General features: G+C 37.4%; 1 protein-coding gene across 2 annotated transcripts in view; it reads left to right on the forward strand.

Moving 5' to 3' along the window:
- Positions 1 to 13,814, forward strand: part of raf1b (Raf-1 proto-oncogene, serine/threonine kinase b) — a 35,897-nt gene that overhangs the window by 5,116 nt on the left and 16,967 nt on the right. The window contains exons 1-5 of one of the 2 annotated variants that reach the window (XM_053483915.1): positions 1,505 to 1,547; positions 7,832 to 8,066; positions 10,679 to 10,794; positions 11,596 to 11,698; positions 11,786 to 11,943. In XM_053483915.1, the coding sequence (XP_053339890.1) occupies positions 7,863 to 8,066; positions 10,679 to 10,794; positions 11,596 to 11,698; positions 11,786 to 11,943 (581 nt within the window). In that variant the 5' untranslated portion in view covers positions 1,505 to 1,547; positions 7,832 to 7,862. Of the gene's footprint in view, positions 1 to 1,504; positions 1,548 to 7,831; positions 8,067 to 10,678; positions 10,795 to 11,595; positions 11,699 to 11,785; positions 11,944 to 13,814 lie in introns of those variants that run through there. The other variant, XM_053483916.1, reaches the window with a different exon arrangement.

Below are 13,814 nucleotides of genomic sequence, written 5' to 3' on the forward strand. Positions count from 1 at the left end.
AGGGTGCAAATCTGCCAATATACAATTTATGAACACAAATTAATCGAATCTGCATGTTTTTGGACTGTGGGAGAAAACCTGGAGGAAACCCATCAAGCACGAGGAGATCAACGTACTGTACACAGACCCAAAACGGGAATCGAACCCTTGACTCTGGTGGCGTGAGACCACAGTTCTTACCACTACACCACTATGCTGTCTCATCTTGGCCTTCATGTGAATAATTACTTTTTAGGTTCTTGTTTTATTTTATAAACACATTACTTTCAAGTCCCTTATTGTATTTTTTTATAGTAATCTACAGATCTGCTGTCAGTCCATGCAAAATCATTATATCACTGCTTGGTCAGAAATTTTTTAAACACTCTTTCAACACACTCTCTTTACTCTTTAAAAGTCGATTAAAATTTCGGTATATATATATATATATATATAATTTTATTTTTAATCGACTTTTAAACTTCACGTACACATATACGTGGATGGAGATAGATATATATATATATATATATATATATATATATATATATATATGCATGCTTGTGGCATCTGTGGCATTTTGCTGTGAGACAAAACTGCACATTCCAGGGTGGCCTTTTATTGTGGGCAGTATAAGGTACACCTGTGCACTACTCATGATGTCAGATCAGCATCTTGATGTGGCACACCTGTGAGGTGGGATGGATTACCTCAGCAAAGCAGAAGTGCTCACTATCACACATTTAGACTGATTTGTGAACAATGTTTGAGAGAAATAGTAATATTGTGTATCTGGAATGAATTTTAGATCTTTAAGTCCATCTCATGAAAAATCAGAGCAGAAACAAAGGTGTTGCGTTTATATTTTTGTTGAGTGTATATTGTTGAGACAATACAAATAGAATACAAAACACATTAAACACATTTAACAATAACAAAAAAAAAATAATTACAACAAATCAAACACAAAGGAAAAAAAACTATAAAATTGACAGTCCAAAAAAAGGGTAAAAGACACGAGAGAATCGATATGATGTATAAACCGTGAAAAAGATGTAGCAAGAAACACTTTACTTCAATTAAAAATAATTTCATAATAATAAAAAGTCTATTTTTAAGGTCACTGGCGGTCGTATAAGTATTTCACTACATTTCGTACTGTGTATGACTGTGTATGTGACAAATAAAATTTTAATTTGATTATTCTTCTTATTAAGTTGAATTAGTTTAGGAGAATTAAAAAGTGAGGTCATTACTAAAAGGAAAAGAGGGACATACAATTGTTCCTTGATTCTCTGTTTTTAAATTTCGGTATTATTTCACCAAAACACTATAAATGACGATGTATCAGGAAAGCCCTACCTCTCAGACGTCACTACGCTTCGAAAAGACGCTGTCATGGAGCAGCAAAAAAACCCGCCCCCTGTACCAGGGATTGGTCCCTGGCCTCCAACCACGTGCAAAGCTCAGAGCAGACAGCCAATCCCTGCGCAGGAGGGCGGAGGCGAAGTTTAGTTGAATACGGGTGGAAAGAAATAACGTAGGGACAGTTCTCCGAGTTTTTCCTGGTGAGTAAGCTAGTTCTCTTCTTTCTTCTGACACGGTGATTTCACTAACAAGCAGACTTAACGTGGCTTTATTTGTATTTCATTGCGGTAATTGAGACATTTCGGATAACTGTTAACGAATATATTAAAGCATGTAAAAGCTGCAGTGGATTAGAGATTATGGATGGAACGCAGTTGTTTTTAATTTGCCTAGTGTTGAGCGGGTTTGATAAATTTGGCATAGATAGAAATCCTGCACTTTTTGGTTTTTGTTAAAGCGGAACTGACGTTTGGAAGCGCAATTGAAAACACCAGGCGTCGTTAAAGTGTTCCTGGTGCGTTTCCTAGTGATGTTCGGTTGGTGTCATTTTACTGATTCGGTTCTTACTGAGACCACCGCTTTAAAGTGAATCGAGCAGCTGATTCGATTCATTTGATTCACTGGCGCATTTACTGCATGGAATCAGAGTAACTGTAAAGGTAAACTATAAAAAAAAATTCTGTATGCTTGAGTAATTATTAGTATGCTATTCTTAATGAATACTATTGTGTATTCGCACAAAAAAACAAGAACACAAACAAACAAACAAACATTAGGATTAGGGTATATTCCAGTATATGAAGAGAGTAACAAAGGAAGGTGCATTACACCTCCTGAGCTGCCAGTGATCCAGACTCCTTCTGCCCCCCGGACCTGCCTCACTCATCCTGGAGTCTTGCTTCTGGTTGCAGATCTTGTTGGATGGATGCATGTGGTGGTGACTGGCGACGGTTCCACTTGACCATGAGGATGGTGTTGGACTTAGCTGATGCAAACTGATGTCCTTTGATTATTCTTTGTCATCTCAGTAGTTCAAGAATATTCACACACACAAACAATTGTACCTGAGCGTCCAATAACAAAAGCGGATTCCATATTTACTTGAACACTCACTCACCTCACTCATCATATACAGTGTACCACTTTATCTCTATACAGGTCGTGCAGGGGTTAGAGCCTATCCAGGAGACTTGGGGCATGAGGCAGTGTACACCCTGCAAGGCACACACGTACACACACTCACATGCTTAATTACACACTATGTGTTTGGGAACACCAGGAAACCCACCAAGCATGGGGAGAACATGCAAACTCCATGCACACACACCGAAGCGGCAATCAAGCACGGACTCTTGAGGTTCAAAGCAACAATGCTAAACAGTATGTCACCGTGCATTCCCAAATTGGTATTAATGTGAATAAATATTTTTCAGTTTCTTGTTTTATTTTATAAAACATTAATTTTTTTATTTATAGCAAATTAGCAGTCTGATTTGCTGTCAGTTCATGCAATCTCATTATAATATGACTGCTCAGTATGTATGTCCTGCTATCTAATATCACCCAAATGAGGATGGGTTCCCTCTCGAGTCTGGTTCCTCTCAATGTCTTTTACTATTGCCTTCTCCGGGAGTTTTTCCTTACCACCATTTTCTTGCTCATCAAGGACAGTCTGTTAATTATGATTTATACATTTTTCCTTACACTTTTCAAAATCATTTCCACTTTTTTTTTTATTCTGTAAAGCTGCTTTGTGACAATGACTATTGTTAAAAGCACTATATAAATTGAATTATATTAGGTCTTACACTTAGAAGGAGGAATCATGTGGTCTCTGTCCTTTTAAGTGTAGAAAAAGTGCAATTTGAGATTTAACTCATCTCAACTATATACTATGAAAGACCTTCTAGTGTTTGTTGTCATAGATATGAGTCTTTTTTTTTTCTGCGTCTGAGGCATTTAGCTATATTTGGAGAAACCTCTCCAAGCTGGAATATTAGCGTCACCATAATTTAGACACTAATAAAACTTGCTTGTGTTTTAATATGCAATAATGCATTATGATTTCCTTCTCTTTACTAAGATATTACTGCACTTAGAGTGGCAGAGTGGTGCTTACAGCTTTAGGGTTCAGAGCTCAGGTTACTGTCTGTCTGCAGAGTTAACTCTGTGTGGTCTGTGTAAAATTCCTCAAAAACTGAGAAACCTACACAATGTCCTGCATCAGATTGGTGTCCCTCATCTAGGGTGCGTTCCTTGGATAGACTCTTAATTTACTATGTTGTGACCAGCATCATAAGGTTACTAGTAATGAAACGATGAATGGATAAACTGTATTTAGGTGAGGAAATTGTCACTACGTCACTAACTGTGATATACCTAAAAATAATATTAGGAGATCGGGTTCATGACATGTCAGGCAAACATCATTGCATTATAAGAGTCAGTCATTTATTATTGCGGTTTTATTCCATGCAACATTTATTTTAAGTGTCAGGAGCAGGACATTCTACTGTTAGAAACTAATGTTCTTTAATAGACTCATTTGCCTTAGACTGGTCTGCACGTTAATTTAGTTTGCTGTAGCCATTCCTGCAGCCGTACACGGTTGTGCAAGGTCCCGGAGTTTCATACTGTCACTTTGTTTTTTTTCTATGGCTTAGAATCTACTAAGACTTAGGCTATCCTAACCTCCATTACATACTGTTTGACCGCACCTGTGACAGCCATCACGCTACAAGTCAGACATGGCATCAGTTTAGGGAAAACAAAAAACCCTAACTTGACCAAAACATTGATTTGTTTGCGCTTTTGATTCGGTTCACTCAATTGAATCAAAAAAGAACGATTTGTTTGTGATGCATTTCTAAGAAGAACTGTAAGACTTGAAAAAAATGTAGTTGCGCTTTTTCCTGTTGCAAAATTTCTAAATGTCTGTGGTGTTGCCAGTCATGCAACTGTTTTGTGTAAAATGGTTTTAAAAACAACAAACTTTGAAAAAGGCTGTTTTTTGCCTTTTTTTTGTGGAGCCTCTGAGATTTGTGCATTTACATAAAAAAAGACACATTTTGTCGGATTGCATTTTGTCAAAGTTATGCAATAAATATAATGCAGACATATAAAAGTTAGATTATGTGCATGACTTGCTGAAAGTTCCTGCTTAAAAAGTAAACTGATAAAAAAAAAACAGTATCGGGACATTATATTAGTGTATGCATTGTTGGCAAAGTACAGTCATGGTGAGTGTGAAGTGGCTTCCAAAGACCAGTGTTAAAACCTCCATCTTGCAGGTGGTTCGATAATATGTAGGTGAAAAGCAGGTAAGGGTGCAATCTAAACCACAATACTCATCAGCATTGCGACAAATGACAAATGTTAGTATTTTGTGGTTTCCAAATAATTTTCATTGATCACTTAATTTCCCTCACTGTATAGCATATAAGATAACAAAAGACCATTTAAGATTGTTCAAAATAAGTGTATGCTATTTCCAGGAAAAAGGAAATTTGTACGTAATACCTTGGCATCATGGAGACCTATAACCAGATCCATGGTGTAAACTGACTCTTCATGGTTTCTCTACGTAGATATTCTATTTGCAACCAGAGCTGATAGAAAGGAAAAACTTTTCCTAATCATATTTTTCTTTCCATGTTAAACCGGGACTTTTGATTGTGTAGAATATCAGAACACAGTTATGAGAGTGAAAACTCCCTTTATTTCTCTATATTCTCTATATTCTTAGATACCAAAAAAATTAGAAAAAGTATTTTTTCTCAGTACGCTGCCAAGTTCAGACTGCCTGCTTCATGTCTGAAAGGCCCCCAAGGAACTCCTATAATGGCTCAAACTTGTTCCTGAATTTGTATAAACATAGAATCTGGCTTTCCTGGTGAAGGTTTAGGGCCCCATCTATGCTTTTTGTATTTTAGTCAATGTATAAATATTAATATAATTAAGATCAAATTATTGGTGACATAAACCTTATAGCACAGTGAAAGGATTTTTTTTCGCATATCCCAATTAGGAAGCTGGGGTCAGAGAATAGGGTCCGCCAGATTACAGCGCTCCTGGAGCAAATCAGGTTAAGGGCCCTCCTCAAGGGCTTAACAGCAGTAACTTGGTGGTGTTTGGGCTCGAACTGCATCAGTCACAAAGAGTCTTAAACAAAATATTATGGTTTTAATTACAGTTTCAGGTCTTGAATTGTAAAAAAAAAAAAAAAAAGCCAAGCAGCAAGCCTTGAGTAACTTCAATCTGTATAAGGTTTTGATGGGCCAAAAAATGCGATCATTTTAACCACTGACCCATTTGTGTGACAATTTTGGCTGGTGTTGGAGAAACGAGCTGCCAGAAAGCTCAATAATGTGATTTCTTTTTGAAGTGCACAGACCAGCTGGACAAGTTTGTAATGTAGAAGAGATACACCTGTGTAGCTTTGCAAGCTTGATAGAGACAAGCAGTATCAGAAATCAGCTGTTCGTTTGAAGTGAAATATTTATGATGTCTAACGTTACGGATAAAAGGTCTTCACATGAACGGAATGAATGAGTTTTGTTTTAGTTGTAGTAAGAGTCAGCTTGTAAGGCTGGTGCCATGTGTGAGCTTAGGCTCTGTGTTTGCACTTCTCTTGTGGCTTCTCTGGCACTGCAGTGTCGATTGAAGCAAACTTTTATTTGTCCCATATCCTGTATAGAGGACAGGTATCAGACAAATATTGGCTTGAGATTGGATCAGATGTATTTCTGCTGACATCCAAATTTATTTTGATCATGCAAACACACATTTGACGAATATGAATACGTCATTGTACCATCGACAAAAACAACAGCAGCAGCAGCAACGAGGAAACAAAAGGTTGCTTATGTACTAGGTTTTATTTATAACTTTTCTGTGGTACAGATATAGAGCAAGGGCTATTCTTAAAAAAAATAATAATAATCATTATGCTTAAGCCACACCCACTTAAGGACAGAAATACTCACTGGCCACTTCATTAGGTACAACTTGTTGGGTTTGACCCACTTTTGCCCTCAAAATTGTTCATGGCATAGATTTAGAAAAGTTCTGGAAACGTTGCTTTTGAGATTTTGGTCGATATTGACCTCACAGCACCACGCAGTTACAGATTTGTCGGCTACACATCAGTGATGCAACTCCTGTTCCACCACCTCCCAAAAGTGCTTTATTAGATTGAGATCTAGTGACCGTGTCGACCATTTGAGTACAGTTGAAGTTGTTGTCATGGTGTGTTATCCTCTGGTCATAAAGTGATGGACATGGTCACCAACAGTACTCACATTGACTGTCATTTAAACAATGCTCAGTTGGTGCTAAGGTGGTGCCCAAAATAGTATGGTAGCCTCGAACGGAAAGCGCTGATCGCTGATAAGACCACATGGCCAACAGAAGCTTTAATATAACACTGCACACTTTAACTACACAGAATGACTGGGGCATCATAATGAGGAAACAGGAAGTAGCATTTTATAAGGGTGGGATGGTCAGGTGGGGGATGAGTTGGAGGTGTGCGACATCCTGCTTGATGAAGCAAAACCATGAATGTGAGAAATGATGAGAGAGTTTTCATGCCTCCTAAGCAGTGATTTGAAAATAGTTGAGAAGTTAGCTTATCGGATGCAGCCTTGCTGCAGCCTTGTGATAACAATCTGCCTACCAACATTTCGAGGCCAGGCACTTGATGATTAAGTACTCACATACCTTAGCAGCTGGCACATTTTCAAATTGATCACAAGGTAACAAGACTGTGTGCACATAGTTAAAATATCAATGCTGTACAAAGATAATAAACCCCAAAATTGTTTCCGTTAATAGCTTTTGATATGTTCGATTGGTACAGGTTGCTTTATAAGCAATGCTGCAATATTGTTGTGTAAATAGTATTTTAGCAATGTGTTGTGTACCACATTCTACTTATCAGGCAGATGATCATCTGTTAGTATTTCATTTGCAAGTAAAGTCATTGTGTAACCATTTTTCTCATCAGATTAACTTTTATTTTCTCAGTTTTTATTCTTTTTTTAACCCAGTTGCATGATCTGGAGTCTACAGGTTACAGACAAACTTCTGCTGTTCTCTCATTTGCATTATTCTGAATATTCATTGTTCTGTAAATTTTATATGGTCCTGTTAATTGTATATTTTCACGCTTGTCTTTTACTGTTGTGTATTCGCACGTTATGAACCTTGCCTTATTTTTTACATCATTGTCCTGGTGAAATTACATTTTGTTTTCAATAAACACAAGTTATACTGTAAGGAGGAATGAAAATTAAAACCCACTTCACATGGATTTTTTTTGGGTGGTGAGGTAAATTGCCTGTGTTCTGCTCAAGGTCTTTAAATTTTATTATAAGTTATGGATTAATTCTCCTTCAGTTTATTTCTTAATTTAGACAAATTATAGGTTGGTGCTGGAATTTGTGTATATTACTGACTCTTAGTCTTGCTTGTCGTTTCTCAGGGGTAGACTGTTGAGATCATTGCCATCCAGCATGATGGAGCACGTCCAAGAGACCTGGAAGACCTTGAGTAATGGGTTTGGTCACAGAGACTCCGTGTTTGAAGATTCCTGCATGTCTCCAACTATGACCAAAAGCTTTCCTTATCGCAGACGATCATCGGATGATGAAAAAATTACAAACCCCTCCAAAGCTAACACGATTCGAGTTTATCTGCCAAATCAGCAGCGCACTGTGGTTAGTTGGAATATAACCTACCTGGCACTAAAATCAAAAAAACATTAGCATTTTACAATAGTTTTTAATGGTTGTTGACATAAAAAAAAAAAAATTAAATTAAAAAAAAAAAAAAAAAAAAAATATATATATATATATATATATATATATATATATATATATATATATATATATACAGTGGTGTGAAAAACTATTTGCCCCTTCCTGATTTCTTATTATTTTGCATGTTTGTCACACAAAATGTTTCTGATCATAAAATACATTTAACTATTAGTCAAAGATAACACAAGTAAACACAAAATGCATTTTTTAAATGATGGTTTTTATTATTTAGGGAGGAAAAAAATCCAAACCTACATGGCCCTGTGTGAAAAAGTGATTGCCCCCCTTGTTAAAAAAATAACTTAACTGTGGTTTATCACACCTGAGTTCAATTTCTGTAGTCACCCCCAGGCCTGATTACTGCCACACCTGTTTCAATCAAGAAATCACTTAAATAGGAGCTACCTGACACAGAGAAGTAGACCAAAAGCACCTCAAAAGCTAGACATCATGCCAAGATCCAAAGAAATTCAGGAACAAATGAGAACAAAAGTAATTGAGATCTATCAGTCTGGTAAAGGTTATAAAGCCATTTCTAAAGCTTTGGGACTCCTGCGAACCACAGTGAGAGCCATTATCCACAAATGGCAAAAACATGGAACAGTGGTGAACCTTCCCAGGAGTGGCCGGCCGACCAAAATTACCCCAAGAGCGCAGAGACAACTCATCCGAGAGGCCACAAAAGACCTCAGGACAACATCTAAACAACTGCAGGCCTCACTTGCCCAAATTAAGGTCAGTGTTCACGACTCCACCATAAGAAAAAGACTGCCCAAAAATTTCCAAGGCGCAAACCACTTTTAAGCAAAACAAACATTAAGGCTCGTCTCAATTTTGCTAAAAAACATCTCAATGATTGCCAAGACTTTTGGGAAAATACCTTGTGGACAGACGAGACAAAAGTTGAACTTTTTGGAAGGTGCGTGTCCCGTTACATCTGGCGTAAAAGTAACACAGCATTTCAGAAAAAGAACATCATACCAACAGTAAAATATGGTGGTGGTAGTGTGATGGTCTGGGGTTGTTTTGCTGCTTCAGGACCTGGAAGGCTTGCTGTGATAGATGAAACCATGAATTCTACTGTCTACCAAAAAATCCTGAAGAAGAGTGTCCGGCCATCTGTTCGTCAACTCAAGCTGAAGCGATCTTGGGTGCTGCAGCAGGACAATGACCCAAAACACACCAGCAAATCCACCTCTGAATGGCTGAAGAAAAACGAAATGAAGACTTTGGAGTGGCCTAGTCAAAGTCCTGACCTGAATCCTATTGAGATGTTGTGGCATGACCTTAAAAAGGCGGTTCATGCTAGAAAACCCTCAAATAAAGCTGAATTACAACAATTCTGCAAAGATGAGTGGGCCAAAATTCCTCCAGAGCGCTGTAAAAGACTCGTTGCAAGTTATCGCAAACGCTTGATTGCAGTTATTGCTGCTAAGGGTGGCCCAACCAGTTATTAGGTTCAGGGGGCAATTACTTTTTCACACAGGGCCATGTAGGTTTGGATTTTTTTTCTCTCTAAATAATTAAAACCATCATTTAAAAACTGCATTTTGTGTTTACTTGTGTTATCTTTGACTAATAGTTAAATGTGTTTGATGATCAGAAACATTTTGTATGACAAACATGCAAAAGAATAAGAAATCAGGAAGGGGGCAAATAGTTTTTCACACCACTGTATATATATATAATTGTATGTATGTATTTATATATCAAGTTTCTCTCTCTGTCCAGCCGTCATGACAGCCTAATGTTGAGTAGGTCTCTCTCTTTTGCCACATCAAAACAGTTGACACCTTTCTATTGGAACCAGCATTAATCTTTTTTGAGCCTTTTAGACCAGTAGCTCTTCAGTCCATAACCCTGTTGCCATTTTACCAACGGTTTTTCTTCCTTGGATTACTTTTGGTATGTCCTGACCACCGCATCCTGGGAACGTATTACAAGAGCTGCAGTTTTGGAGTTGCTCTGACTTTTTTTTTTACAATGGCAGTTAGAAGTGGGTCAGGCAGCAAGTGGAGTTTTTTTTTCTGACATTGATGTGTTGGAAGCAAAAAAATGAACCTTTTCAAATAAAAAAAATCAAATCCTTACGGGGCAAGCGTAAGGATTTGAGTGACTTTGATAAGGGCTGATTGTGATTGCTAAAGACCAACTTCATATCTGCAGATTTTGTGGGATGTTCCCGGTCTGCATTGGTCAGGACCTACCGAAAGTAATCCAAGGAAGGAAAACCGGTGAACTGCCGACAGTCGTGGGTGGTCATGGCTCAGTGATGCACATGGGGAGTAAAGGGTTGGCCTGTGTAGACCAATCCAATAGAAGAGCTACTAGTGGAGCTTAAATTGAAATGCTGGTTGTGTTAGAAAGGTATCAGAACACGCAGTTCTTCACTGTTACTTTGGCAAAAGGTGAGATCTACTCAATATTATGCAGGTGGTCATAATATTATGGCTGATTGGTGTGTAAATACACACACATATAATGGCTTGGTTTGCTTTGGATTTCTTCAGGTGAATGTACGACCAGGCATGACCCTGCACAGCTGTCTTATTAAGGCCCTTAAAGTTCGAGGCCTTCAGCCCGAGTGTTGTGCTGTGTTCAGGCTTCATCCAGAACATCCTAGAAGGTAAAGACATTTTAACACCCAATTTGGAACCATATTACTATTTCATCATATAATATTCATAATAGATACTGTAGAAATATCAAAGAAATCCTGTACTGTAGCAGAAATGCTTTTACTTTTACTATTAAGCATGGCTGCAATTTCTGTTGCAAATTCAAAAAGGGTTAATTCTGTTAGTTTTTTTTCCCCTAATTGCAGTTTTTTTGGGAAGTTGTTGGTTCAGCACTGTTGGACGGTTCTTAACCGAATTCCATTAATTTCAGTAATTACTTAGTTGCCTTCTTGGTGTGATGCAGACCAATAATTTGACTCTACTCTTTTTTTTCTATGACACACACTAATGTCCTACATAGGGTGCAAAGTTGCAATACCCCACTTGTGTCATTACTGTTAATACACGTATACAGTGTATGTGCAGTGGAAAAAGATGCACAGCCCACATTATGAAAAAATCTATCAGTAATGTAGCGGTGAAAACCTATAACAAAAGGCAACACCTATGCATATAATAACAAAAGGTCGGTGAAGTTCCCTATAATTCCTTGTCACCTGGAGAAGTTTATAGGGCAAAATAAGGAGAGTGGGCACCAAACTTGCCCTGACTGACTTTATTCTTTTGATAGTAAGAAGAGGATCATGTCATTTTTTTCATGAATTATTCCTTTTAGTGTAGGATTTTTATAAAATAAATGTGGAAATAGCAGTTGCATGCCAATAATAGTGGTAATCCAGGATGGCCTTATTTGGGTCATTTTTCTGTTTGCTCAGTAAATCAAACACAATTTTGCTCCTGATTTTCAGCAAAAAATCTCGTATGGACTGGAACACTGATTCCTCCTCACTCATCGGGGAAGAGCTGGTGGTCGAAGTCTTGGATCATGTACCGCTAACAACGCACAATTTCGTAAGTTGTCTTAAACTACACTTCTTAAGGAATGACCCTGCTGAGGTAGCATTGACTAACCATATTTTTTTTCTCCAATATTAACAGGTACGAAAGACCTTCTTGAAGCTGGCCTTCTGTGACATTTGCCAGAAGTTTCTTTTACATGGCTTCCGATGTCAGACATGCGGATACAAGTTCCATGAGCACTGCAGCACCAAAGTCCCCACCATGTGCGTTGACTGGAGCAACATTCGACAACTGCTGTAAGTTTAAGGACAGGATTTGCTTTACATCGGTAGATGGCGTGTAGAATCTTTTTTATTTTGCTGGCTAAATTGTTGGAAGTGAATTTATTTATTTATTTATTTATTTATTATTATATTTTTTTATTCTTCTTTTTTAAACTTCAGTGATTGTTTTGGCCACTTTAAGCAGTAATGAAATAATGGAAGATTAAGGGAAAAAAGCAGGGAAACTCTTGTACTTGTATATTCCATTGTTGTTTGTGATAAATATTTTTATTTAAGAATATTAAATTATTTATACCTATTAAAGGATATAATGTTATCACACAAATATTATGTACATCCTATGCTTCACCTATAGTAGCGTGTCATAATGTTGCCAAGTTGAACATTTGTGCCATGGACAATTTGTAAAATGAGGGTTGAGGATTTGATTCCTGCATCATGTACATGGAGTTTGCATATTCGTCCCGTACTTGGTGGGTTTCCTCTGGGTACTCCCACAGTCCAAAGACATGCATGCATATTAGGCTAATTAACGTTCCCAAATTGCCCGTAGTGTGTGTGTGTGGATTGGTACCCCATCAAGGGTGTACCCCACTTCTTGCCCTAAGTCTCCTGGGGTAGGCTCCAGGCCCCTGGGACCCTGTAGAGGATAAGTGGAATGAACAATGAGCAAACAAATGTGTAAATACAGTACTTAAAAAAAACAACAACAACTGTAACTCAAAAATGATTTGTCCCAAAGCCAACTGACCAGCATTATGTGATGTAATTTTTCTCTATGGAATACATTATAAACACACTGAAATATTGTATTTATAATAGCTTATTGTCATTGAATATATGAACTATGTCACGAGCACAGCACATATTATTTATATGGGTTCACTTTCTCCAACACATTTCTAAAATCATTTTGTAAATAGATGAAAAGTGGAGTTACAGGGCTCATCCTGCAAGGAGGGAAGTGTATTTGGAATAGGAGGGAGAAGCACAGCACAAGTGTGATCAAAATGTATGTCACAGGACAAAATGACTTCATTTGAAGCTGATTACTTGGCATTGGGACAAATCATTTTTGAGTTGCAAGATTTCTGTTTGGAATTTTTTTTACTTACATGAAATGTACCTTACATTACAGAATGACACACACATGAATGTTTATTTTTTTTTATTGGATTCATCTGTTGGTCTGACCTCCTGTTCAGTTCTCAGACTAGAACTAGAACAAAAACACACACAGATGCTATGCAGTATTTACCAGTTACTCAGATAATAACAAAGTATACTTCTTTTTTTTTTTTTATCAGTTACTGTGACTACATGAGGTTTTGAGTAAAAACATGGTAGTCAGAGTACTACAGTTTCAAGCACACTGTTTGTCTGACTGGCGCCAACATGTATAAATTTTAGATCTCTATCAAGTTCATTAGTGTTTCAGTGACACAATGTGTGGCAGTTGGTTACAAGGTTTTGCCTTGTTTGAACTGTCAGACAAACATTATATATTTTTATTTATGCAAAACGCATATGTTTACATTCCAAATAACTTCCATAAATGCATGGCTTCTGAGTCACAAAATGACATATCACAAGCCCGCCGTGCCAGAATTTAAAATTTCCTTCCATTAATACACAATGTATGTGACTCTTTTAAAGAAACCCATATAAGCCAGGCTTCACCAGGTTTCTATTGGTGCTGTTTCTAAGGCTTTCTAAGGAGATTTGGAGGTTGCCATGTCCATTGAAAAACGTTTATGTTAAAGTAACATAAATAGTGCGATATTTCAGTAAGCTATTGAAGTAAGAGAGAGAAATAACATAGATAACTATTTAATTTTTAATGGAATTTTAGTCGAGGCCATGCTTCCCATGTAGTTTAAGAG

Source organism: Clarias gariepinus, chromosome 23, assembly GCF_024256425.1.
Source record: "Clarias gariepinus isolate MV-2021 ecotype Netherlands chromosome 23, CGAR_prim_01v2, whole genome shotgun sequence".
Taxonomy (NCBI): domain Eukaryota; kingdom Metazoa; phylum Chordata; class Actinopteri; order Siluriformes; family Clariidae; genus Clarias; species Clarias gariepinus.